A 24,322-nucleotide genomic window follows, 5' to 3' on the forward strand; every position below is an offset into this window, starting at 1 on the left:
CAAATACATGGACAGACGGGCACCAAGCGCTAGATCGACTCAGGAGGTGATTCTGAGTCGATCGGTATATATTTTATGGGGTCTAAAATCAATATTTCTGGTAGGCACATTTTTTGGCCGATCAAACTTATTATACCCTGACCACTATGTGGTTTAGGGTATAAAGAGTTTTGGTTCTTGCAAATACCTTGGGTAACATTTTAGACATTTAGGGATTCATGGATAAAACATAACATAAAATATTGGGGAGGTTTTTTTAATAATTAAAATAAAATCCGTAAAAAGTTTAAGGATCACATATAGCATTTCGATTTTTTGCGAAATGCTATATGTGATCTATATAACGCAACTGTGCCTATTAAGAGGATCAAAGTGAAATCAGGTACTAAACCATGGTTTAACGACACGATTAAGACTGCTATTAGGGAAAGGGATATTGCATACTCACGATGGAAGCGCTTTAGATTACCACATCTTCTAGAGGAGTATCGATCGGCGCGGAGAATAGCGAACAGAAACATCAATGCGGCGAAGACTGAATATTACTCTATGCGTTTCAATTCTGCTTTAGATTCCAGGGAAAAACGAAGAATTATACATGATATTGGCGTTGGGAAGCTAGGTCATCGGGCGGTTATCAAGGTGATCCAAATGACTTGAAAGAGATTTTTACTAATATCCCTGCCCCTCCGACGGACACATCCTTCTATGACACGGATGACGGCATAGGAGCAATCTTATCTGAGAGGAACGATTTCGAGTTCAGGTGCGTTACCCAAGATGAGGTCATAGAGAGTTTTTTCATGGTTAAGTCGAATGCTATTGGCCTGGATGGAATGGACCCCAGGTTTATACGAATACTGCTCCATCAACTTATTCCTCTTTTCACCTACTTATTTAACACAATTCTGACCTCCAGTACTTATCCCACGATATGGAAGCATGCAAAGATTATTCCTATACCGAAATCTAATTCAGAGTCACGACCCATTGCTATTTTGTGTTATGTTTCTAAAGTGTTCGAAAAGATTTTACATAAGCAGATATATGATTATCTTCTTCGCGGTAACTTGTTATCTGAAAGGCAGTCTGGTTTCCGCAGAGATCATAGTTGTGTGAGTGCACTGATCGAAGTATCGGAGTCAATTAGGAGAAATATTGATAAGAACCATGTTAGCTTTCTTGTACTCTTAAATCACTCAAAGGCTTTCGATACTGTTGATCACAAAATGTTATGTCTAAAACTTCAAAGATTTTTCAATTTCTCACCTACTGCTACATCTCTCATAACTTCCTATCTTAACAATCGGTTACAGACGGTTTACACCAGAGATACTTATTCATTGCCATTACCAGTTACGAAAGGGGTTCCACAGGGTTCTATAATTGGACCTCTATTATTTTGCATGTACGCAAATGACCTCCCTCTAGAAATAGTCCATAGTCAGATACTTATGTATGCAGACGACATACAAATCTTTTTAAGTAGACCGGTAGGTGATACTAGTGAGTGTTTGGGGAAACTTAACCACGACCTTGATCGTGTGTTTCGATGGGCAACAGCAAATGATCTGCTACTAAATCCACAAAAGTCTAAATGTTTGATTATACACAAGAATAGAAGGTTCTCTTTGTCCAATGCTGACATTATGTTGAATGGTCAAAAAATCGATGTAGTCACTAGTGCTAAGAATCTTGGAGTAGTATTCAATAGCACATTGAGTTGGTCAAGTCATGCTTTATGGGTTACTCATTCCTACACACCAGTCAATATTAGACTTCTCCTGGCGAAAAGTCTTTTGTTACCGGGTTTAATTTACGGATCTGAACTCTTCGCGAATTGTGACTCCGTGAGCAAAAATAGACTTAACGTGGCATTCAATAGTATAGTTCGTTATGTGTATGGGTTACGCAGGACCGATCATGTTTCGCATGTTACAAACTCCCTCTTTGGCGTTAGTTTTAATACCCTGCTTAATGTCAAATCGTTAGTATTTCTACATAAATTGATTTACAAACGGAAACCCAGCTATCTCTATGATAAAATTTTGTTTACCAGATCTGATAGAAATAGGAATATAATACCCTTTATAAGGACAAGTCTTGTATCCGAATGGTAGTTCTTTATTGGCACAATACGTCTCTGGAACACTCTACCACCCGATATACAATGCATCAGCAACGCATCATCTTTTAAGAAGAGTATTCAAAATTTATTTCAAAACTAGAATATTTATCATTAAAAATTTGCTTGTATTTATAATATAGTATCACAATTTCAATTTCAATCATCAATAATACAACGCAATTGAATATTAAAAGTAATTTCTATATATATATATTTTTTTTCTATTATTATTAATACAATTTTTATTTATTCTAATTTTAATTTATTTTCTTTTTATCTTTAATTTTAATTATTGTACTTATTATTAATCGGAGATGTTTTAACATTTATAATCCTGCACTGTAATTATAAGATTTTAATCTGGTTGTGTAGGTACTCAATAAAATGAAATGAAATGAAGCTCTATCTGCATTTCAAATAAACAATTTTCGCATAAGGAGTACTTTTTGGTAGCTTCCAGACATGACATAGAAATAGGAATTGCACAATTTTTATAAAAATATTTTAAATGTATTTCTTTACTTGGCATGTAGTTAGTAAACCCACTAGTCTTTTATTTATATCAAAGTGAATTTATAGAAATAGCTATGTTTGCACTAGAATTTATTATAGAAAATAATATCCCACGTGTGTTCTATTTTAGACAATCTAATGAATGGACTAGGGGAATATTAATACTGCTTTCCTCATTGTAAACTATTAGACATGTTTTGTTTTTGGCAAAAACATGAACATTTTATATATTTTGGTTTGTTGCTATGGAGGAGAATAAATAATTTCTTATTTTGTGTGTACATGAGAATTTGTTTAAATTGAAAAATTAGTAACATTTTCAAGAGAAAATCGACAATGATGTATTCTACATTTACACTTGGATTAGGGATGCTGCAATTATATTAACCTAAATGAGATGATATTCAATTATCGATATATAATTGTGACTATCTACAACATTTAAATGTTTAAGTCTAAAGCGGCAAAAAAATGCATCCTCCTCACACAACAAATATTGCAGTACTCCCAAAAAGACATATGAAATTAATAAGAAGGATTGTGCAACATTAATTTTAGATTATAAATTTTATGCAATATTGTGATAAAATTTGTTTGTTTAAAAATATACAATGGGGAGCAAAACCGAGTGCATTTTGACCACGTAGGAGTATGATTTGCTTAATAAAAAACGGTTTATTGAGTCCAATTGCTGCAAAATTTTTTTCACACTGAAAAAACAGTGAACCAGCACCCAGAAAAAGGTGCCTTCGAAACTAAAGGAAAAAATGTTTATACATTTAGTTTATCCATTTTATTTCCATTAAATAATAAAATTTACTTGTTTCAGTAAAAAATCCTAAACTGGAAGCAGTTAGGAATAGTTCACTAACTAGAATAAGTCATGGAATTATACTAATACTGTTTTTTTTATTCACTAATAACAAAGCATTCGTAAAAATAAACAAAATATGAACTAAACCCAAGTTTCCTCAAATTTAGTAAAATTTCTTATAAAACGATAACACTGAATTCATTTATTATAGAAAGCATATCATACATACGAATAACACTTGGCATAGAAAAATATTTTAGTTCATTCGTACTAAGAAGTATTCAATCCTTTCAAAACTTAAGGAAACACACTTGTTAGAATATAGGAAATTTTCCTATATTTCTTTTATCTACCTGTCATCGATGTAAACGATATGTTTGCGCGTGGGTTGTTTTTTTTTAGTTTGAATCGTATTGTTATGGTATACGGAGAGCTTGTTAAATAATAATATAGTAAAATAATATAATAAATAACAAATAAAATATTTATTATTTTAAATTAGTGAGAATATTTTTAGTTTTTTCAAAATTATTGAACATAAATAACTAACAATATTCTATCAATGTTCGTGATGGTGTATAAAGAAAGAAAATAGCAACAGAATAACAACCCCTTCATTCGTCTTCATTTTGGAATCTTCAATTATCAGGTAACATTCATACAGTGACGCTAAAAAATTGGTTTATGATTTTTTATATCTGTAGGTATTGAAATTGTAAAAGGAGGACAAAATCGTTACGCAGCATCTTATTAAAAGTGAAAGGAAAAAGAAGAAGAAAAAAATTTAACTAAATTGTATTAGAAACGCAGATTACATGCCGATTTCACGGAGGCGCAAAACTTCACAAACTCAGGCAAATTTGATTGCACAATATCAAGGTAGTCTCCTTTTTTCATGATTCCTTATCACTAACCAACAGCCAAGTGTGTGATCATCCCCATACCATGAGACTTTGTAATGTTCGGAAGTCATTACCAGTAATGTTCTATTGCATCAGATTAAAAACGGTTTATTTTTGTTTCATCTGACCATTTAACTTATTAAAAGTCATCAACGACCCAATCTCTGTGGGTGTTACTAGACATTTTCTATTTAATAAGGATTGCAAAAATTTTGCACCACTACCGGATCCAAAAAGAACAATTTCATTACTTTTTTGGCGACGCTTTTTTGCTGGGATAGTCAAGTAAAATAATCTCAACAGTATTGATACATGTTAAAGAAATTCTTTCAAGTTTACTATTACAAATTTGTTTGTTAATTATGTACGCATACATGGAACTATCTGCTTTGCAATGCGTACTAGACATTAATTTAGAATAAGTTTATCGGTTGTTGCTAGCTGTTCTATAAGAAAGGTTATATCAATCGATCAAAGTAGGAAAGTAAATTAATGATTCCAATGAACAAACACACAATGATTTCAACTATAACTACATAAAAAATTAAGAAGAAAAAAAATTTACTAATTGTTGATACAATTGCCTACATCTGATTGAGGAAACAAACGATAAATTTGTACTTAGCTCACGGTTTATGTGTCGACGAAGAACCACTCATGTGTATGCTACGCTAGCGAAATGCACATAGTCATTGCAAATGTGCATAAAAAGTGCGTTTATACCTTGACCTTGCTCCAGTCACAATGAATTGAAAAGACTGTCGTTGGTTTAATTTCAAAACTAATGGTTATGCCAATTATGAGTATGTAAACATTAACACACACACGAGGCACAGTCATGTTTCTGTTAATACACCAAAGAGAGGCCAAAAACCTAACATAGCCATAAGTTTATGTTTTCATCTGTAAAGTAAAGAGATTGTACTCATTTACAGAGTACAATAGAGTAATAATATACGATTTATACTGATAACATTGCGAGCGATATTAGTACATCCCACACAAGTTACTTGCACGCTCACAAAAAATCGCTTCTGTAACATATACTCCCAAACATATTTTGCTTCAAGCATATATATTTTTGGGTATTGCCCAAACATTTATATGTTTGATCTCTTCCAATATATAATATGTTTGAAAGCATATTGGTCTAAACAATATATGTTTTGGTAGTCTAAGTTCCAAACATTTTGTATTTTTGCATCCAAATTCAATAATGTTGTCTTCCAAAAAACAATATGTTATTATGTGAACATATAATATGTTTGGAAGCATTTTGCACCCAAAAATATTATATGCATAAAAAAAATTCTCCCAAACAATATTGTGCTCAAAATTTTATTTATTTATTTATATATTTACAATCATAATGAATTATGAAAATAAACAGGTAATATAGGTGCTAACAACATAGGTTTTCGACCTGAATGCTCAAAATTTTGTTTCTGCCCAATTGTATATTCCCCCACATCTTTCTCACTACCACGAGATTTTTTTCTGTAATACAAACATTGTAGAAGAAATTATTCAATTGTATGATTTTTTTATTTTAATTTTACCTTTTACCGGACGGGGATTCGAACAGCGGACCACACAGTTTGTAAGGATCAAAGAAGTAGCTGATCAATTGCCCAAGGAAAAATAAAATGTTAATTTTGTAATAACAAGCAACAACCACCAATTTAATTCAATATCGCTCCCTGTTAAATAGCGCTCCAAGCTACTAAACACATATATGTTTATAGGCTATTTCTAAATTAATATATGTTTGCATCCAAGCATATTATATTTACAAACATTTTATGTCCCAAACATAATATGTTCTAACATATTAACATATATGTCCCAAACATGTTATGCTAGTTTATGAACATTATATGCTTGCACTCAAAAATATTGTGTTTAAAAATTTGTGTTCCAAACATATAATGTTTATAGCCAAACATATGAAAAACAGTCTTTTTCATCCGTGTGGCTACTAAGATAATTAATAACTTATTTTTTAAACCACCAGAATTGGTTCGAGAGTAACAGAGTGATTTTTAAAAGCTACAGCAAAAACTAACACATAAAATTCACAAAATATTTATTTGAATCGATAGTACGGTCCATATAATATAATGTTTGAAGATTATTTCATGCAAATGGTCCATAAGCTTAGTCCAATTTGGCATACTCTTTGCAACATTTCGGTCAGTATCTCACGAATAAATGCCTCATATTGTAAATTGAAGCGGGCTTGTCTGTATAAACATTAGCTTTAATATAGCCCCACGAAAAATAGTCTCAAGGCCAATTGGCCGGTCCAGAAACTGAAATAAAATGCTCACCGAACTCGCCTCTCAACGCCATTGTTACGTTTGCTGGGTGACATGTGGCACTGTCTTGTTGAAATCCCAAGTCATGCTAGTCGAGCTCTTGTAAATTATAGCAGAGAAATAAGGAACATGCTCTCTTTTATACTTTATTATTATTTTCGAATTGTTAATTTTACGTTTGCCCTGTTTGCTCCTGTACAGACCAAATGAATACAAAGTATTTTTTCAGGAAAGAAGACTCCATAAGACCTCAGAGATAATATATATATTTTTGACTATGCAAACTAACCATGGCCGTTATACTGTCTGTGTGAAGAATTTTGAAAGGAAATATTGCATCATTGTTTTGTATACTTCCATGTTAACAGATACCACAAACGATTTTTTGAACGTCGATAAGGTGTTCTAAACAAGTAAAAGCATAAGAAAAGTTGTTCCTATATAATTTTTTTTCGACATACGGCCATTTTCATGTATATCCGTTAGACTTTAACTCCCAGCTAACAGAAAGTAAAATCGAAATATCTTGTCTCCGGTTAACTTTAATTGAAAAATTTTTAGCAGTTAAGTTCCTAACTGGCATATGGAATATATAGGCAAGATAACAGATATGTACATAGTACGGTTTAAAAGTTCGTTAGCTAACGTAGCACTAACGGAGCTTCATGAAAATGGGGGATAATAATATTTTGGGACTAAACTCCAATAATTTCATGTTATTTTATATTTCTAATGATAACATTTGCAACTTCAAGTGTGTTCGCCAAAGAGTGCACCAAAAAAAAAATTGAACGCACCATGACAGAAAATGTAGGTCTATGTTAGAAAATTTTAACAAAAATAGTTTTCTAGCAACATGTTACAAATAAGTTCACTTTTTGTCAAATTGAAGAAAATTTATTAAAAATAATATTTTTTTTGTTGTTTAAGAAAATTTCATATATTGAAGGAAAAAATTGGATTTAAAAATTGTTAAAATGTCTTTATTGCTGTTCCAAGTTCAAGACAGGTACAAGTTAATAAAGTTTACTAATTTGAGAGACTTATGAACTCAATTTAAGCAAACTTCTCCCATTTTGGGAAAATATGAAATATTTTATTTTTTAGTAAAATTGTGCAGTACATTTGTATGCAACATTTTGTCTTATTTTTAGTTCACGTCATTAAAGTTAGCCAAAAATTATTCAAATAAGGGACATTTGCTCACATTGCGAATTTCCCTCGTTAACAAGTATCGTCTCTATACTCACAGACGTACACACAATTCAACCGTACATATGATAAGTGGAGCAGAGTTTTTACAGGGCAAATAAATACACAGTGCATAGCCATAAGAAAGTTCTCTTCTCGTGCTTGCATTCGGTTATGGGGTGTTGGGGGTGGGGGGTAAATTAACAATTACGGTGTGTGTTTTTTACTTACAACACGTTTTTGTTTATTATTGTGTGAAATACTGCATCGCTTATTATTTAATATCCCACAGCAGCCATTTGTGTCGTTTTCAGCTTTGATTTATGGGCAGGTGGGGGCACGATTCTCCAGTTTTGTACTGGCAAAGGTCAACTACAACAGTGAAGCTACTCGAGAAGTGTAAATAAATGAAACAGCAAAACTGTAGCTTCAAAATCACACACATTCACTGATTTCGTAATACGTTTTTTTTTTACTTTTTTGCTTTTTAATTAATTGACGGTGTTGGGTATAATTCACAAATAACAAAAACTGGAGGGGAGCACTTTTCTTATGGCAAAATTACTACTATAATCAGATATATGCATGCAATATGTATTTTATCTGCGTGTATGTATGTACATTCATTTGGATATACACTATGGACTCTCGTTCGAATCACCGTCACGCAAGTATTTTCAGATGTACGAATTTACGGATTTCATGTATATTTGTTGTTGGGCTTTTTGTTTGGTTTCTTCTTTAGTTTTATTTTGGTTGTTAATGTGAAAATTTTCAATTTTGTTTGTTTGGTAAACAAAAGAATTTTCTTCCACCAGCGATTTTGTTTTTGCCAATACTATACACCACAGGAGAACCGTCGTTTACCATCCATCCCCCATGGATGGTCAATTTTATTTCTGCAAAAATAAACTTGTTTTTCACGGACAAACGCACACGGTAGCGGGCTGTTGATTTTCATCCGTGTTACTGGCGTTTCCGAGCGCGTCAAAATGAGACTGTGCCATATTTGTTGATTCCATAACATTGAGTGGTACCCCCCCAAAAAAGCAAACAAACAAAAGAAATTTCGATTAGCCCCAAAAGTGAGAGAGAGCAGGCAAGAGAGAGAGAATATATAGATAAAATGCTTATTTTTTGGGAACACTGTTGACAATTTGCAACAATTGAATTCTCTTTGAATTCATAGAAAACGCTAAAATGAGTTTACTCTATGATGAATTTCACAGGTGAAAATCAAAAATAGTAACGGTTATTTTTCTGTACTATGCTATTTTAAAGAGTGAACATTTATTGATTTGATAATTTGGACCATTCCTTTAAGTAATGAATGGCATAATGGATTCTCTAGCTTCTCTATTTATAATCGGAAATAGTTTTTAAAACTTTGACATTAAAGTGTATCCTATTTATATTGGAACGATGCGTCCTACAAGCAGAGAATGAATTTGTATCCTACATGTAGAAAGGAATATGGTCACCTCAAACCTATTTCAAGATCATATTGTTACTTTTGGACGAGACATGGTGGAACATTTTTGTGGCAAAAATATTCCAAACATAAAAATGATTGCCGAAATCAGAAACATTTTTCCGAGAAAAAAACGTGTACAGAAAAACTTCTTCTGTTTTAGTTAGAATTGAACTTATATAAATTAGATGTAGCATCAGTTTTACAACCGTCGTTTTTCTGTGTGGTAGCGACAACCATGTTACATTATGCTCTTGAAACAGGTCTGAGGTTATATTCCATCTCAGCGTGTAGTATAAATTAAAGCAAAACTTACAATAAGAATAAATTGCGTCTTAAATGTATCATTACTGAAATTCCCCTTTCGAAATCAATACCAAAATTATTATTGGAAAGACAAAATCTTTGTCTGTCGCGTGTGTTTCATCAATGTTATGAATCAAACAAATTTTGCATTTAGTGAACGAAATTCATTTTATTAATGAATACATTCACTTCATTAATGAAACTCATGAAAGGTACTCGCAGAGAAGGAATATGATCACCTCAAAAATGTTTCAAGAGCACAATGTTATTTTCGGTCAGTGAACTTGGAACACTTTTGTCGCAATCATGTTCTTTACTCGGAAAACATATACGTGATTGCGAAATCAGGTACATAATTTTCGAGAACATAACATGGTTGCGACAAACATGTTACATGTTCCCCGTTCAAAAATAACATTTTGCTCTTAAAACATGTTTGAGGTGATCATATTTCTTCTCTGGGGGTAGTAAACGGGCGTCCTTCGGTAATATTCTATGTTATCAGAAGTTTTAAAATATCTGTAGGATAATGAAAGTGGCCTTTAAAATTTTATAAATGTCCATAAAAAATAAAAAAGCACCTTTTCCTTTTTCCTATGGCATTTTGTCTCTATAAGATTTATTTAGAAAAAACATGTATGTGTCTTATATAAATTATCATCACTGTTAATTGGGCAATCTCTTAGCTCGTGCGCGAGAGGAAGTATATGAAATTCTCTTTCAATGCCACAAACAATGTTATACCAACGAGTATTTTTGCTTGACAACAGCACCTAAGAGAAATGTGGAAACATATGGTTTGTTGGAACACCATTTCCAATTATGCTAGTGAAGACGCAAAAAGTCAACAAACTTAAAACGATTTCATTAGTTTGAAAAATAGTTTAAGATTTTTTAAAACCAATTTGACCTTATTTTTTAAGAGTTTTTAAAACCAAGTTTACCTTGGCGTTGCCCCATGCCATCGTGATGCAATGGTTAGCAGCGCTGGATTATTCCACCTCAGTAATGGTATTGACATTTCTGTGTGTTTCAAATCTTGTCTAAGTGGTTTCACTGCAATGTGGAACACCGTTCGGTCTCGGCTATAAAAAGGAGGTCTCTTGTCTTTGAGCTGAACATGGAATCGGGTAGCACTCAGTGATAAGAGAGAAGTTCATCACTGTGGTATCACAATGCACTGAATAGTCTAATTAAGCCTGATACATCGGGCTGCCACCTAACCTAACCTTCATATCGGGCCATATTCTTATATAGCTCAATCCTTCTATTCTACTTCTTGCGCACATTCGAGTATAAGAGTTAAAATAAACCTGGCCCAAGACATAAAACACGAGGTTTTCATTCGACTTTCTGTGATTGAAATGGTACCCAGAAAAAAATCATTGACGGTTGGTTCCACAGATTTTGTCTTTACACTAATGATTTTGGTTTTGATTCTGAGCCACAGAAACGGAGAATTGAAGTAAGGACACATTTACATTACAATTCACCTGTAAATCTGAGTTTTACATACATGATTCTAGGAAACAAATTTTATGAATTTTTGGACAAGGAAACAAACTTTATATCAGAAAAATGAGTCCTCTATCCTAAGCAAAATTCGCTTTAGTATTTTAAGAGCATGAAATCTTCGGCTATTCAGTCCATTCACAGAAAAAATTTTCAGGAAAATTTTTCCAATTAAAATCTTAATTGAGTTTTGAAAAATATTCAATTAAAAATTTAATTGAATCAACAAATTGTTTAATTGAAATAAAAATCAATCACAGAAATTAATAGTATCAATTAATTTTTTAATTGGATCAATTAATTTTTTAATTGACTGTCAATTAATTTTTTAATTGATACTATCATTTCTGTGATTGAAGACATTTCAATTAAAAAATTAATTGGATCAATTAATTTCGTGATTGAATCAGAAAAATATTTTTTTGTGTGTTGTAATACCAAGGTGGCGAGCTTCAATAGATGTGGATTTCAATAAAATTGTAATTCAAGGATACCGCTACACATTTCTTTTTACGTTAAGAAGTATTCCCGTTAAAACAAAAATGTTAAACTATTTTTAATTAAAATAACTTTCTACTGATTCAATCACGAAATTAATTGATCCTATTAATTTTTTAATTGAAATGTCTTCAATCACGAAAATGATAGTATTAATCACAGTTTTAATTGGACATTAAAAAATACCTGATTAGAAAATTAATTGATTTCATTTAATTGATTCCATAAAAAAAATTTAATTGATATTTATTGCAAAACTCAATTTTTTCATTAAAAAATTAACTATTTTCAATTAATTTCATAATTGACTTTCTTCAAATAAATTTTTAGTTCAACATTAAAAAAATCCATCAACTTTTTAATTGACTTAGTCTTCCTAGTTTGATAAAAAAAGTTAATTGTATCAATTAATTTTTTAATAGAAAATGTTAAAATTGTCAAACATTGACTTAATTAACTTAATATTCCTATCTTGATTAAAAAGTTAATTGATCCAATTAATTTGAAAAAAATTAAATTTTTTGTGATATTTTTTTCTGTGTATAATTTTTAATAACTACTTTTGTTTATATTTTGAAACTGTTGCACTTATTACACTCGAAATTTAATTTTGTTAATTTTGTCTTCATAATTTTCTTAGTCCTCAAGTGCGGCATCTTTAGGAAATTACATCTTTGTTGGACAATGTAGGGTTCCTGTCTAGAATAATTGAATTTGCTCGCTCCCGCAAATCACTATCACCACCCAGCAAAAAAAGCGTCGCCAAAAAAGTACTGAAAATTTTCTTTTTGGATCCGGAAGTAGTGCAAAATTGGCGCAGAAGCGATGAATTTAACATGGGCTTGTCATAGGACGGATGTCCACCATTTCAATAGCCGTTGTACTGAATTTGCAGCACTTCCTAAGGTGTGATCCCAACTCAGTGGTTTGGATGTGAATTACAAAAATGTATGATATTGTGCCAAATAAATAATTTTTATAATTTTTTATGATTTTTATTGCATTCTAACGCTTGTCTGAAACGTTTGACTTCAAATATTTTAAAAAATTCTCAATTTTTATTGAATGAATTTAGCATTTTTCGACAAAAGTTTAATAACTTGTACCATAGTACATTTGACTCATAAATGATTCTTCAAACTGATTAAATCAATCATATACGATATGATTTTTAAGTCAGATATGAGTATTTTGCATAAAGAAAGTGTGCCCTCAAAACGATTTGTCTCAGTGAGTCTTTAAATAATCATTTTAGTGATCGATGTAGCACTCCTTTCATATAAACATTTCGGAGTCAAATATGAGTATTCTGTATAAAGAAAGTGTGCCCTCAAAAAGATTTTTATCCATATTACTCTTTAAATAATCATTTTTGTGATTGATTGTGCATTTCGCAGAAATGTTCGTTCATGAGTCTTTACATGTGATGTTTTCTTTTTTATTTTTTTATATTATCTAATAGTTTGCATTATTACATATAAAATAAGAAAAGAACGTTAAAAATATGGTAACTATTGTTTTGTTTCATGTCCGTAAAATGCATTATAAATGATATGGGCTTATTGTGTTAGCATATTTTATTCAACTGAAAAAATATGTATTCTATTTCATGGCCGTCAGACATATAAATTGTCAAACCAAAGCAAACAATAAACGATGATTTATCAATTACATGTATGCTTGTTTGATGAGCGTTAGCTTTTTTCTTCTGAAAATCAGCATATTAAAACAAAAAGATTAAGAATATACTCTCTAATGTGTTTCATCACACAATCTTGAGTGATGAAGAAAATATTCTACAAAATGAGTTATGAAAGTGAGAAAGTCACATTTTTAAATAACTCGGCTGAAATTTGGTATATGGTGTAAGTATATGGTCTCTAACAACTATGCAAAAATTGGTCCACATTGCTTAATAATTCAATGATTAAAACCGCTATGTTCATCGTAATTAAAGGAATAGGAAAAACAATTAGGTAATATGGGGAAAAATTTAAAAATTTGAAGCAGAACAAAAAGTGAAGCAGATTTTTGGAAGAAGGAGTGACAAAGTAAATTTTGTGAAAATGAAGCAAAATACTTCGATTGAAGTAGTAGCGGCAGCACTGGTCGTAGTCTTAAAATAGTCATTCCAATATTTTCTTCAGCCATCCTAAGACTCTCAGAATGTTTGGAGGGTCAGTAGCAACATTTCATGAGAACTAACATTTCATTTAGTTAATTGTTTCTCATTTTTTTCTATTCTAAGCTATGTTAATGAAATGCATGTGCCAATCCAATTTCGTAAAAAACAAACGACATTAATTTTCTCTAAACCCAAAATACCACACTGTACCCAAATGTTGGACTGAGCTCGCAAACTTCGAATTTTCGATTCGAACTTGATGCAATCTCTTTCTAAATATATACTCTTTGGTTCAGTCGTCTTCCGATAAGTTTATCGATATTTATGGAAAATGTAATCGCATTTGTGGTTGGTGTCTAAGCTAACAGTTAGTTTGCTCTTTCGAATACAGTGTTGCATTCCATCCTTTCGTCATCTCTCCTAAAAAAAATTAAAGTGACATTTCTTGCACACTAAAAATGTTGAAAATCTATCTACACTGAAAATAGTTTACCATGTTTTAAAATAATATACCCATGTTGAGGTTGAATCGTTTATCAGAAAATTGGGACATCTATAATAAGGAATATAATAATTGACAAGTTGAAATCACTTAGAGAATCACGCAGAATACCACAGCCGAAAACTTTGGTCGAAAATCGGGAACATTGCAAGCAGGGTGAGCATGCTAACCTTTGCACCATAGTGGTATAATCTTGGAAATATTTTTTTTTTTATGAATTTGTTAAACTTTTTGTTATAGTACAAAATTCGGAGACCGCATCTTCTTCAATATACATGAACGGTTTCCTATGCTATTCCATTTTGGCTTCCATATTTTGCATATCAGTTCCGGATTAACAATGCGTTATTTTAGAATAAAAAAAACACTTAAATCACTCCAATGGTCATTAAAAATTTAAATAGTGACACCATGGAATATTCGAGTGAATAACCATTAGAGATAGAAACCAACATATGTTCCATGTGCAATGGTAGAAAAGTGCCTAAAACATGCATGATTTAGATGTAGGCCCATTAAAATCCAATCTAACCCTAAAAACTCCTCGTTTTAATGACCATTTATGGGAGATTATTGAAATTCACTCACTATTTATTTTTTTTATTTCTTTGTGGAAATCCAAATCCATGTAAAGGGGATTGTGTGATGAGCGTAAATAAAACATGCTTTTAGTTTTTTTTTTTTTTGATTTTATGTGTTTTTTTTTTCTCAATATGTTTTTTATTTGTTTAGGATATTTTTATTTGATTTTTTGTTTCGTTTTTTTTTTTTTAATTTTTACAACTTAGTATAGAAGCCAAGTTAAACGTTAGCGGTTAATAAGTACAATTAATAAATTAAACAATGAGAAACTTTACATAGGGGGAAGGGGCAAAACGACAGCTGTTTGTATCACAAAGTAGTATGGCCTGTTGTCAACTCGGGAAGGACGTAATTCCCGCCTTTGACAAAATCTTTTGATCCAAACAGCGTAAGGAAAAAATCTTCATAGAGCTTGAACACAATTACTTTCAGTTATTAGAAAATGAAAATAAATCCTTGCAATTATTACTAAATTAATTCGCTTATATTTTATTTACAATTTATTGGTGTCGTTTTTTTTCTCTTAAAAGAAAACGGACAATTCAATTTAAAAATTAACATAAAAATTACAAAGTAAACATTTGCACAGTGTGTGAAACTTTTAATAATTTAATTCACATTCACTCGATCATCACATTCACGCAAACTTACATTTAAAAAGTTAAAAAAAAAACAGAATAACAACATTCACTACCCAAACACTCGCAACCAAAAGTATTCGCACATTTGCCAGGGTTGTCGCCCTTTTTAATCTTAGTTATTTACTTTCTGTTTTTTTTTTTTTTTGTATAAAATTAGTTTTATTAGTTTCTTTGTTTTTTATTAAAAATAAATTTTTAGCACTTGTTTTTTGCTTTTGGGCTTTTCTTCTTTCCCTTCGTTTCTTTTCTTTATCCCTTTTGGTTTTCATTGACAGATTTATTTATTTGCCTCTATTAAATAGATCGATTAAGCAAATCTTCAGCTTATTATTGGTCATCCACAACATTACCACTCTCGTCAAAATTGTTGAGGAGGAGGAGGTGTGGGTGTTTGTGTCTCTCTAGACGAACCCAGATCCACAATGAAAATTACAAAAAAAAAACAGGAATCTGGTCGTAGGGACAGTTTTCACCCGACACGGGTGGGATGGCTAATTTAAATCACGCCCAATATTTCGTGGTTTATGGCAAACGTTAATGATATTTAAAAAATCTATATATTTTAGTTTCGTGTTTGTTTTTGGTGACTAGGAGCCGTTAGTTTAAATTAGAGAATCGCATTATTATCGTCCGCACGTTTATAATGCGATTGTTAATAGAAAATGATAGGATATGTTCGAAAGGCACAGGCACATTGAGGCTAAGTGGGCCCTGCTGGAGCAACTTCGACATTCTTCGCTTAGACTTTTTTGAAAAGTCCTTACGTGTGAGTACATGGTTGGGGAAGGGTTTGTGTATGGGTGTGTGCATAAAAGGCTGGCACGGGGAGGATACAGAGTTGCCACAGGATCCATTGGATTTTTTGATTTGTTAGTTTGTTTTCCTTGTTTTTTTTTTTTTGTAAAAGCAACACATAACTGGACACAGAGAACTCTAGGAGTCTTTGTTGAAAATAGGCGGCAGGTAGGCATTTGAATTCATCCTTACAGGTGCTCATCGCCATGGTAGCCATTGCGTAATGGTTGTCGTTCCATGGTATGATCGGCAGGGCGATTACGATTGAAGAAACCACACTGAAAGAGAAAAAATAACGCGTCATATAGGCAATGAACCCCTAAATTCCCAATCCCATTGAACATACCTTGTATAGAAGGAATATCAAGAGCAAAAGTATCAGAGCACCAACACAAGCTGCCAATACGACAACCCATAATGGTACTACATCTGGTACCGGGGTTGGTTCTGGTACGGCCTTATAGTAGATCTCATGCGTCCTTATTATGTCATCGGTGGGTGTACCAATGTTGGGTAGCTTAGTGACATGTGATACCGCCATGGTGGATATATTCAGGGGAACACTGCCTGCGATTTTTTCCATGGTCTTGGCAACCATACGTGTGCGTATGGCCACCCAAACTCCATCACCCTTTTTCAAGTTACGAGCAACACAGCGTAGAGTTTCACATTTAGTGGCCCGACAAGGTGAGCTAAGGCCGATTTCTTCAGGTTCATCACGACGCGTTCTGCTGTGGGGTCCACTGGGGCTATTTTGTAATTGAATTGGATCGGAGAGATCATCATAGTAGTCGGTGCCATAGTAAGGTTTGTTATCGAAATTGCTGGAAGATTGCTGATAGCTGGCATGCGTCTGGGGAGATCCCGACGATGAATGGTATGACTGGTGATAGCTGCTTTGTGTTTGAGGTGTTCCCGAGGAGTGCGATGATTGTTGATAGGTGTTGTGTGTTTGGGGGCTTCCGGATGATTGCTGATAGATGGTGTGTGTTTGGGGACTTCCAGAAGAGGAATAATGGTAGGAGTAACCACCACCTTGGGCGGGATTGCTGCGACCTCTAATTTCATCATCAACATTGCCACGGTTCAAGGTACCAAGATCCATGGTATTCGTGCGGAAACCTCCACCTCCAGCAGCTATCTTACCAAAGTCGGCTCCACCTCCCTGGGAGAATTCATTGTAGCCAGCACCTCCAGCGCCCACACCATACTGTTGTTGCTGATGATGCACTTGCTGTTGTTGCTGTTGGGGATAACTACCGCCAGAAGAGGAATAAGTGTAGCTTGTCCTTTGTGGTTGGCCGGAAACATAGTGAGTGCTTTGATAGTGTCCCTCACCCCGAGGAGGTGTGGCCATTTGAATATGTTGCCGTACATTGTGAGCACCCATATTTTGGCCTTGGATATTGGCCGCATTTTGATTTCCTTGCTGCACATTGACATTTCCGGATCCTCCTTGTTGCTGATAGCTGCCATATTGTTGGCTGCCCATATTTTGACCTTGGGCATTGCCACCTTGTTGTTGATAGTAATTGCCATAATGCTGTTGGCCACCACTGTACGCACCTTGGGGTAGTCTTCCATCACCATAATTGACAGTAGAACCATTCCTCATAGTCACTGTGGTAACGTGGCCATCGTTGTCGGTTGTGGTAGTGGAGTTCCAATTCCATTGCCATCTACCACCACCAATTTGAGCATTGGCTGCCTCATTAGCACGCATAGTGTGAATGCGAGATCCATCTCCCGACTCAACCTGGTCATCTTCTTTTTCGAGACGGGTCTTCTCTTCCTCACTCAATTTCTTTCCTTGACCAATGGTAACTCCTTGGGCGCCACCAGCATTACCATAGGACTTCTCAACATAGCCCCAAGCCGATGACTTGCCTACAGCTCCTCTCTCTGCCAAATATGATTTACGCACTAAATTCTGGTCCAATTGCAAATTCATTGGGTTCACACCCACGTGTGGATCACAAACTATATTGCCCGATACCTCAGGTTGATTGGTCATATACATTAGGGTGTCCCCGGCGACTGTTTGATAAGGATAGTGGATAAACATAACAGCTTCGACAATTTCCGAAGGGCCATTGTTGAAAAAATTGTACAAGTGCACCACCTGAGGCCCCAAGTCTTCCTCCTTTGTGGCATTTTCCACTGATTTGTAATCCGAGGCTTTGTAAAGATCAAAGTCGGGCAAAGAAGCACCATCAATGGCCAAATCGGTTTCCACCCAGATACTAATGTTCTTGGAAATAATGTTGTCCAATGTGGAACCTTCATTTTCGGCATTTGTGGAGTTGGCTTCCATGTAGAATTCATAACTGGGAGACATGCCCCTCTTCATCGAAGGCATCATAAAGACTCGGAAATTGGCTACCTTCTTGGCGGGTAAGGGATTGCCAATATCGCATTTCAGTGTATAGTGGTTATCATTGGAAGGAGCTGTGCAAGTAATGGAGGCATCATTGGTGTCTGCGATTTTCTCCATCTTCATGTAATCCAAATCCTTAGGCATCACCAAATAGAAGGCAGCTTCGAAAGCATCCTCATTGTTATTGGCAATGAACACATCAATGGTCAAAGGTTCCAGAGAACCAGACAAATATTTGTCCACAGTCCTGCAAGAAAAAAGAAAAATGACAATGATCTCATCCTCATACTCATACTCAGTGTTCTCTGCTTAGCGCTATACTTACTTAATTTCCAATTTAAGATCAGGCACACAAATATTATCGGGCCCGCAATTCTTTTGAATGTTGATGGTATCCCTCTGGACAATTTCACGATTTTGATCTATGACAGGCTCCAAGGCAGCGCGGCGGCGTCTCACCAAGGGTGCCGGATCCATGTTACTAGTAAGATTGTATCTAGTCTCCACTTCCAAGGGAGTTAACTTGTCTTCTACGTTGTCAATGTACACAGTTTCGGTGTGGCAGAACTGTTTGCCAAAGTTCAAGGTAATAAGCATGGTACGCATGCTATTGAGATTCGACATGAAGAACATGCGGGGATTCTTGGTCTTCTTGGCATCTAGCACCCAGGAGACGGTAAAGTTCAATCTTGATGGCAGATAATCGCCCATGTAACTCCAACAGGTGGTTAGATTGGTACAAGGTACAGGTCTTTTATCACGTCTCGATATGCAGGCTTTGTCTTCGAGGTTAATGAGTTTCGAAGGACTGGAGAAATAGGTACTGGCATCCACAGCCGCAACTGGCCGGGATTTAAATATGAACACCTGAGCAGAAGAGTAAGCACCCACTGCCAAATCGGGATAAGTATTGTCATCCATATCGATACCACCGGATAGGGCGAAACCAAAAGTGCTGGGATAAGGAGCAACACCTACGATATCCTCAGCTCTGATGATCTGTGAAGGTTTTTGCAAGGGACCATTTGCCGAACCATGGAATATGTAAACAGCACCACGTCCAAAAGCACCATCATAGGGAGCACCAACGGCGAAGTCACCATACCCATCTCGATTAATATCGCCCAATGTGGTCAAGGCCAAACCAAAGCGACCCTTGCTGTTGTAACCATCACGAATATGTTCGACCGACCAACGTTCAGCCTATGTAAGAAACAGTTAGGATAATAAACTCTCCATGAATTTGGGAACAATAGATGACCAGTACTTACGCCACGTTTCTGCAAAAGAATATATACACGACCCACATCATATTTTCCCTCGGCATTGCCATGTTCACTGTACATGGGGGCACCAATGATCAAGTCATCGAAACCATCACCATCCACATCTGAGGTGGCCAAGGCATAACCAAAGTATTCACCAATCTGGCGACCAGTGATATTGAAAATATTCACCATATTCCATTGATTGACAACGATCTTTCCCAACAGACCAGCACCACGAGGCATACCAATGGCAACATCCTCAATGCCATCTCCATTGAAATGACCCGATACCATGGAATAGCCCAAATAGGAATCATCATCGCTGGAACTGCTTTCAGCTGTAGAGTAGACTTGATTTTCAGGCCGTGTGACATCATTCGAATAGGTTTGACCTAAATGGTGAGAAAATTCAAAGTTTCCAAATATTAGAATAACAGGAATACATCAAATGATCTAATTTCCTCCTCCCAAAATGGTTGTGGGTCTGGAATCAATGGATTAGTAATCTGAGGGTGCAATGAGAATAAAATTTATCGCTAAATATGTCCATTTATATAAAAGTAGTATAAGAGAAGGGCTACCGCCCCCATTAAAAATATCATATTACAAAGAGCGTTAATTTGTTAATGGAGTGTTTAATTATGTGTGAAAAAGTGTCCTAAAGAGGGTGTGAGGTTACATTTAATAGGGTGTTAAGTGATGTGGGTCGGTATGACTATGCGCCTGTGCACTTGAATCCCTATGGGGTAGTGTTAAAATATGTGCACCTGTGCATAGAAATGTGCGTGTGTGAAGTGATATGGGTCGGTATGACTATGCGCCTGTACACTTGAATCCCTATGGGGTGGTTTTAAACTATGTGCGCCTGTGCATAGAAATGTGTGGGTCGGTAGGACTATGCGTCTGTCCACAATACACTTGAATTATTTTTTTTGTATTTCTAAATATATGGGTCTCTGCTATATTAAAAAATATGTGTGCATGTGTGGTCTATAGGATAATATATGTATATGCCTTGAAAACGCTAGGTGTTATGTGATGAGGATATAAACGAGCATGCGTCTGTGTAATGGATTAATTTGTTGGTCTTTGGAAATGTATGTGTCTATGCTGCCTTAAAAATATGTGCGCCTGTAATTTAGTCAGAACTCTTCTGTGAAGGTTAACGATTATGGGAAAATGTGCATTTTAACATATGTGGATGCGTTAAATTTCGAAAAATTAATGTAAAACTAGTATTTATCGATTGAAACTCTTCTGTGAAGGTTAACGATTATGGGAAAATGTGCATTTTAACATATGTGGATGCGTTAAATTTGGAAAATTTAATGTAAAACTAGTATTTATCGATTGAAACTCTTTTATCAAGGTCAACGCACAAGGGAAACTATAAATATTTTGATGCATGCGTGTGCAGGAAAATTTTGAAGTGGTTTATTTCGTATCCATGTGTGTAAACCTTTTATCAAGGTCAACGCACAAGGGAAACTATAAATATTTTGATGCATGCGTGTGCAGGAAAATTTTGAAGTGGTTTATTTCGTATCCATGTGTGTAAACCTTTTATCAAGGTCAACGCACAAGGGAAACTATAAATATTTTGATGCATGCGTGTGCAGGAAAATTTTGAAGTGGTTTATTTCGTATCCATGTGTGTAAACCTTTTATCAAGGTCAACGCACAAGGGAAACTATAAATATTTTGATGCATGCGTGTGCAGGAAAATTTTGAAGTGGTTTATTTCGTATCCATGTGTGTAAACCGAGATTGAAAATCTCACACTTTCAAGAATATGCTTTTTTGTGTGGAAATCGGCATTTAAACATTTTTCTAAAATCTGTTTTAGTCCTCTCTCGAGTCTACCAAAGATCGTTCGTTTACAAAATCGTATTCAAACTGTGTCTAATTATTAAATTAAAGTGAATTTATTAATTATATTTTGAAATTATATATGTGCAAATAAAAACTTAACAAAATAATAAAAAACACACACAAAGCAATAAAATATAAATATAGACATATTTACTGTGTTTAAAACTAAAACAAGAAGATAATAAAGTTATATTAAATTATATATGTGTAAATTAGAACATAACAAAATAATAAAAAAAAAAACAACACCAAGCAATAAAAATATAAATATATACATATTTACTGTGTTTAAAACTAAAACAAGAAGATATTAAAGTTATTTGAAATTATATATGTGTAAATTAGAACATAACAAAATAATTAAAAAACAACACAAAGCAATAAAAATATAAATATATACATATTTACTGTGTTTAAATTAAAAAAAGAAAATAAAGTTATACTAAACTTTTAAAGTGCAAATTAAAACTTAACAAAATAATAAAAAACACACACAAAGTAATAAAAATATAAATATATACATATTTACTGTGTTTAAATTAAAAAAAGAAAATAAAGTTATACTAAACTTTACAAGTGCAAATAAAAAAATTAACAAAATAATAAAAAAAAAACACACACACACCAAACAATAAAAAAATATAAATATATACATATTTACTGTGTTTAAAACTAAGAAAGAAGAAATTAAAGTTATTTTAAACTTTTAAAGTGCAAATTAGAACTTAACAAAGTAATAAAAAAACTTCAAGTAACTCAATAAAAGAAAACAAAGTTTATAAAAATGGATCCTCATCAAATAAATAATTTCATTATCCAACAACAAGAGCAAGCTGTATTTGGTCAAGATGGTGAGAGAATAAATTATATTACTCCTACGTTTATGATGCCACAATATATACAACAAGCAATATATCCCGGTTCTTACGAACTTTTTAATAATATGTTGTATGCACACTATCCACAATATATATACCCACAATATCCCACCTATCCACAATATTTCCAAATACCCATGCAGCCTCAACAACAATGGTCTCACTATCCTCAACAACAAATGTTTGTAAATTCCAATGAATTTGTGTATGGAGTACCACAATTTGAAAATAGGAATGATTACATTCAAGAAGAAGAAGAACACATTTATAATTCTCCTATTGACATGGATATATGTAGCCAACAAAGTTCTGGTGAAGAAAATATGGAATTATGCAGTCAACACATTTCTGATGATGTTAATAACTTTATTGAAGGTAGAGGTCTGGAGTCATATTCTCCTATACCCATGGATTTAAATTCTGAACCCGTTTTAGAATTAAATAAAAATCCAAATGAAGGAGAACAAAATGAAAATAGCCTGGAAAATAATGATGAAAATGATGATTATAATATAATAGAGCGTGCTTTTAAAGACCGTATTATTACATATGGTATACCAAACAAAAAAGATGATTTAATGTTTGAACACTTCTTCGTGGAGATAAAAAACGTAATTATGAATTTGCTTCTAAAAAAACTTGAAGAGCATGTTATTATAAAATTCAGTATCACCATAATTGGTGAATATATTAAACTTGGTGGTGACGATGAATGTGAATTCAGTTTAATGGCTCACAGAGCGAAAATGAGCTTGCTCACAAAAGCTGATAACGTTGAGGATCGTATAAAAAACCAAGTAATAGAAATTATGACAAAGATGTCTGAGTTTCAGGAGAGAGACTCTGGATGGTCTTTAATAAAAATAGTTAGAGCAGAATTAAATATAAATAAATCTGCTCTAGTAAAAGGATCTCGGTGGATAAGTACACCAGAAGGTCTCCAAAAGAAGCTGGCGTGTTTAAATGTCGAAAATAGCGATGAATATTGTTTTAAATGGGCAATTATATCAGCTATGGATACTTCGGTTAAAAACTATATGCATCCTGAAAGGTGTGGAACTTATAATATTAATGACATAAGCCATGACATAATAACACTCCAAACTGGTGTTAATGTCAGCTTTAAAAATATGAGTTTCCCAACACAACTGCGGGACATAAAACAGTTTGAAGAACAAAATGATGTGAGCGTTAATGTATTTGGATTCGATGAAGACATCAATGAGGTAGTGGGACCATATTATTTAACAAAAAACGAAAAACAACAACACATAAATCTGATATTACTGGAAGGAATAGAAGGTTTCCATTACATTTTGATTAAAGATATTTCCAGGTAAGTTATGAAACAAAAATAAAAAAAAATTTCAATTATTTGTATATTTTCACTTTTAAATACCATCCTTAAATTTCTTTCTTACAGACTTTTGAAAAATCAAACTACGAAATCAAAAAATAAGAGATTTTTTTGCAACTCATGTCTACAATATACATCAAGCCTCAACACCTTAAAAAAACATAAATCAGAGTGCGGAGGAGTTGTAACTATTATGCCTATGGAGGATAAAGCTGTGTTGGAGTTTACTCACCACGAACGGCAAATGGATGTATCATTTGCCATATACGCGG

General features: G+C 33.6%; 2 protein-coding genes across 13 annotated transcripts in view; both read right to left on the bottom strand.

Annotated features, from left to right (window-relative positions):
- rdgB (retinal degeneration B) overlaps positions 1-8,861 on the bottom strand; it is a 56,340-nt gene extending 47,479 nt beyond the window's left edge. For all 5 annotated transcript variants that reach the window (XR_012720052.1, XR_012720049.1, XR_012720053.1 and 2 more), the window contains exon 1: positions 8,098-8,861. The gene's annotated coding sequence lies outside the window, so the exon portion shown is untranslated. The remainder of the gene's footprint in view (positions 1-8,097) is intronic.
- Positions 8,862-15,324: 6,463 nt separating this feature from the next.
- if (integrin subunit alpha inflated) overlaps positions 15,325-24,322 on the bottom strand; it is a 104,954-nt gene continuing 95,956 nt past the window's right edge. For all 8 annotated transcript variants that reach the window (XM_075298329.1, XM_075298325.1, XM_075298331.1 and 5 more), the window contains 4 exons: positions 19,947-20,335; positions 19,001-19,878; positions 16,645-18,922; positions 15,325-16,576 (listed from right to left, as the gene is read on the bottom strand). In XM_075298329.1, the coding sequence (XP_075154444.1) occupies positions 16,487-16,576; positions 16,645-18,922; positions 19,001-19,878; positions 19,947-20,335 (3,635 nt within the window). In that variant the 3' untranslated portion in view covers positions 15,325-16,486. The remainder of the gene's footprint in view (positions 16,577-16,644; positions 18,923-19,000; positions 19,879-19,946; positions 20,336-24,322) is intronic.

The sequence above is a fragment of the Haematobia irritans genome, chromosome 3 (genome assembly GCF_050003625.1).
Source record: "Haematobia irritans isolate KBUSLIRL chromosome 3, ASM5000362v1, whole genome shotgun sequence".
Classification (NCBI taxonomy): Eukaryota; Metazoa; Arthropoda; class Insecta; order Diptera; family Muscidae; genus Haematobia; species Haematobia irritans.